The sequence below is a fragment of the Arachis duranensis genome, chromosome 2 (assembly GCF_000817695.3).
Source record: "Arachis duranensis cultivar V14167 chromosome 2, aradu.V14167.gnm2.J7QH, whole genome shotgun sequence".
Taxonomy (NCBI): domain Eukaryota; kingdom Viridiplantae; phylum Streptophyta; class Magnoliopsida; order Fabales; family Fabaceae; genus Arachis; species Arachis duranensis.
This window is the reverse complement of record NC_029773.3, coordinates 37,972,785-37,977,372: the sequence shown is the minus strand read 5'-3', so window position 1 is coordinate 37,977,372 and position 4,588 is coordinate 37,972,785. Positions and strand designations below refer to the sequence as shown.

The window sequence follows — 4,588 nt, the reverse complement described above, 5'->3', positions numbered from 1 at the left end:
CCCAAGGACCAAGGGAGCTAGGACAAGCCTTCCTTTCAATTAATTTGATCCTATAACACAAAGGAGCTTAAAATCTCAATATTTTTGCCCATGAAACCCGAAAATAAGGGCTGAGAATCGAAGGATAAATGTAGCTTACCTTAGGAATCTTGGTATGGTTTTTGTAGAGCTCTACTCCACGGTCTCGTGGCCATAAACGGTGCATCAATCAGAGCTCCGAATCAAAAGATATGATCAATGGAAGTTTGATATGAATAGGAGCAAGGGTTTGAGTTTCCCTTCTCCTTACCAGCAGCATGTGTGTGCTGCTTTTGAGGGAGAGAGAGCTAAGCTCTCTAGTTAAAAGAAAGCTTAGCTGGACCTTGGGCCCAACTTGGGTCTAGTTGGCCCGGTTTAGCCCGTTCGGCCGAATCTTGGGCCGATTTCTTTATAATTGGTGTCGAAATTCTCATTTTAAATTTCTCTACCACATTAAACCATAAAAACCTCATTTCTCACTTTCTAGAATATATATTAATTCAGATTTAGTTACCTGAGAATGGATGTGGGTAGTCCGCTCACATCTCTAATTCAAGCTCCTAGGTGTTCTCCTCAACACCGACTCGACTCCATGCCACTTTCACTAATGAAACCTCTTTCCCGCGTAACTTTTTAATACTTGTGTCATCGATCCTGACCAGAGTCACCAGCAGAGTCCAATCTTCTCTTATCTAAACCGATTAAGGTTCTAGCACATGGCTAGCATCAGGAGTGTATTTTCGAAGCTGCGACACATGAAACACGTCGTGTCGGTTCGAAAGATGAGGCGATAGAGCCATCTGACATGCCACCGGTCCAACTCTCTCAAGAATTTGAAATGAACCGATGTATCGAGGATTCAGCTCCTTCGTCTTAATCGTTTTACCTGTTTCTGTTATTGGAGTAACCTTAAGGAAAGCATGGTCTCCTTCCTCAAACTCTAAGGGCTTCCACCTCTAATTGGCGTAACTATTCTGACGGCTTTGAGCCGTGAGCATCCTATATCTGATTTTCTTAACTTGCTCGGTAGTCTCAGCTATCAATTCAGACCCTATCAAACCTTTTTCCCCCCAGCCTCATACCAGCACAGCGGAGGTTGGCATTTCCTCCCATACAGAGCCTCATGCGGAGCCATTCCGATGCTCGCATGGTAGCTATTATTGTACGCAAACTCCACTAGCGGCATATAGTGATCCCAACTCGCCGGCTGGTCCAAAACACAAGCCCTCAATATATTTTCCAGGGTCTGGATCATCCTCTCAAATTGATCATCTATTTGAGGATGGTAAGCTGTACTTAAACTCAAACGGGTTCCAAAAGCTTTCTGACACGCACCCCAGAACCTCGAAGTGAAACGAGGATCTCTCTCAGAAATAATAGTAGTAGGCACACCATGAAGTCTCACAATATCCTTGATATATAAGCGCGCTAACTCTTCAAGAGTATAGTTTATCTGAATGGGTAGAAAGTGAGCCGACTTCGCTAGTCGGTTCACAATTACCCAGACAGTGTCAAAACCGGCTCAGGTCCTCGGTAATCCCGATACAAAATCCATCACAATGCTCTCCCACTTTAATTGCAGAATCTCCAAGGGCTGCAACGTCCCAGAAGGTCCCTGATGTTCAATCTTCACCTTTTGACAAGTTAACCACTTCGAGTCGTATTCTGCCACATCATTCTTCATACCAGGCCATCAGAACATAGCCTTTAGATCATTGTACCTCTTAGTACTCCCAAGGTGAATAGAAAATCCACTTTTGTGCGCTTCCTTTAATATGGCTTGCCCCCAAGTCCCAACCTCTGGCACAATGATCCTACCCTTGAATCTCCACAATCCCTCTTGACCTTCTGACATTCTTCATTGCTTCCCCTGATCAATAGCAGGTAATACCTTCGGCAACACATCATCGTGTTGATGAGCCATTAAGAGTTCTGATCTAAAATTACTTGAAATTTGTAACCGACTTAAACACAGAGTTCCAGACACTTCCTTAAGACCAACCTTCAGACTCCCAAATGCCCTAAGCAACTCTTCTTCTCGAAGCATCATCCAAGAAGCATATAGCAATTTTTGACTTAACGCATCCGTTACAACATTCGCTTTCTCCGGATGGTAATTCAACTTGAAGTCATAGTCTATCAGTAACTCCATCCACCTCCTCTGCCTCATATTAAGTTCTTTCTGATTAAAGAAAACTCGGAACTTAGCTCCAACACAGGCATAATAGTCAACTTTTGATTTAACGCTTGGAAACTTTGCTCACACTCAGAAGTCCAAACAAACGATGCGTCCTAGCAGGTTAACTTGTCAGTGGCAAAGCTCCTTGTGAGAAGCCTCTGATGAACCCCTAATAGTAGCCAGATAGACCCAGAAAACTTCTTATCTCAGTAACTGAGGTCGGTCGCCCCCCAATCCATCACTACTTCCACCTTAGAAGGATCTACAGCTACCCCCTGCTTGCTCACTACATTGCCAAGAACTTCACTTCGTCCTTGAAAATATCGTTCGCTCCATAAGTCCACGTGAGGGTTCCCTTCTCAATCTAACCAATAGTCACTCGTACTTTACCAATCCTTGTAGCATCTCACTGCCGGAGTCTCTCGCCTCCGCCGCATCACTCTGATCGCGTTATATTAAGGATCTTCCTATTCATCTATGCTAACCAATCCTTCTATCAAAATAACTTAGGGTCGTCTAGAACAGATCATGATTATTCAACCATGTGTTTTGAGTGAATACTAGTCACCAGTATTAAATAAAGTGGAAAATAATTAAGTTATCAGTTTTTTTATTACCTCGAATCTGAGGATCGGATCCCGCAGTACCTCGGTCTCTCCTGTATGGGCAATATCTGACCAAATGTCCTGACTTCCCGCAATTATAACACAAGCCCAAACCATAATGACACGGCCTATTTGAGTGGCGACGCCACATCTCTGGCAACTCGAAACATCTGAAGCAACCGCTGTCTATTTTCCCTTACTGTTTCCTTATAATTCCTCATTTGTCGCAAAGTTACCCCGTTTCTGAGGAAAATGTTGTGGGTATCCTTTCCTCTTAAACTCTTGACTCCTTGTCGTGAATCCTTGATTTTGCTCCCTGAGGTGGGACTCTCAGCGGTCATTCTCCGCCTCAGTAGCCTTCCTCACACATTCTTCAGCGACACGGCTCTTGTTCACAAGTTCAAAAAAGACCCTAAGCTCCATCGGTCCAACGGAGCTCAGAATGTCACTCTGATGTCTTCCCTCATACTTGATGCACTTCCACTCTTCGAAGTCTCTCGAAGCTCCTTGACACATGCGGAAGAATCTAAACAGCTCCTCAAACTTATCTGTATACTCAGACACCGACATCGCACCCTGATTCAGCTGCAGTAACTCCAGTTCCTTGGCCGTCTGGGCAGAATTTAGAAAATACTTCTTGTAGAATTCCACCTGGAAGGCATCCCAGGTGATAGGATCATCGCTCTACTGTATGAGACGTCAGGTTCTCTGCCAGTGTGACACTTCACCAGTGAGCAGATAAGTGGCAAACTCAACGCATTGTTCCTCAGGCACCAACTGCACTTGCAGCGCTCGCTCCATAGCTTGAAACCAAGTGTCGGCCTCAGTTGGATTCATAGTTTCCTTAAACTTTGGTAGATTGACTTTCAAGAAGGTCACCAATGTCATTGGACTTTGAGTCCCATTTTCGCCATTTCCCCCATTTTGATTATTGTTCATCTGCTGTCCAAGTGCGTCAGCAGTAGCCTGCATAGCAGCAGCCACATTATGCAACACCGCCATAAAGTTCACGGGGTTGTTCACATTCGTCTCGTGTTCCTCAGATTGATTCCTACCTCTCGCTTGATCGTGACCGCACCCACAAGTCGCCATATGGTCCTGTCCACACCAAACAAGTGATATCAAGGTGATCAGTCTCAATATCGCAAGTCTAGCGGTTCAAAGTTCCAAATGCCACTCATGGACTTTATGCTATGTTTATCAGTCAGATATTCTAATAGCACATAAACACAGACACAGAGAATGCACAGATACATAGTCAGTTCGTCCCTCAAGCTTTACAGGAACGAATTGATACAATAATGTAACACCCTACCACACAGAGTCTTATGCTTAAGTCATAAGACAGAGGTGGCGAGGTATTACGACCTCTAAAAATAAAATATAGTATGTATAGTATGGCAAAAATTTTCATAACTAGGAGCCTTTGAAGAAAAGTGGGTAAATCAAAACCGATAAGTCGAGAATCGTAACACTCCAATCAATGACGTAAAAGAAACGGATATAGGACAAGCTAACATGAGAAGATGCACAGAAGAGTGCCAACAATACATATATCAAGGCTCAGGACTCGGTTTGCAAAGATAACCGGTCTGAGCATACAGTATAAATACATACATGTATTTATCCTCAGCCATGACTCAACATTCATCTCAGCTATCCGGCTTAAGTTCATGATTAACAATCAGCCATTTGGCTCATGACATGTACAGTACTCCACTATCCTCATCGACAGCTCATACCATCATCATTCATTGTACTCATCATAAGTCAAGATAACATCCCC

The 4,588-nt window shown here is 43.8% G+C and overlaps 1 protein-coding gene across 1 annotated transcript; it reads right to left on the bottom strand.

The window, feature by feature from the left end:
* Positions 1–3,132: 3,132 nt before the first annotated feature.
* Positions 3,133–3,894, bottom strand: LOC107474278 (uncharacterized). The gene is made up of 2 exons (XM_016093891.1): positions 3,526–3,894; positions 3,133–3,453 (listed from the first exon to the last, which is right to left on the bottom strand). Exons 1-2 carry the CDS (start codon positions 3,892–3,894, stop codon positions 3,133–3,135), a joined length of 690 nt encoding a protein of 229 aa, XP_015949377.1.
* Between the last annotated feature and the right edge of the window lie 694 nt (positions 3,895–4,588).

Coding starts and splice junctions, on each gene's coding strand:
- LOC107474278 (XM_016093891.1), bottom strand. CDS start 3,894: ATGGCGACTTGTGGGTGCGGTCACGATCAAGCGAGAGGTAGGAATCAA. Junction 3,454..3,525: donor CTTATCTGCTCACTGGTGAA/GTGTCACACTGG, acceptor GATGCCTTCCAG/GTGGAATTCTACAAGAAGTA.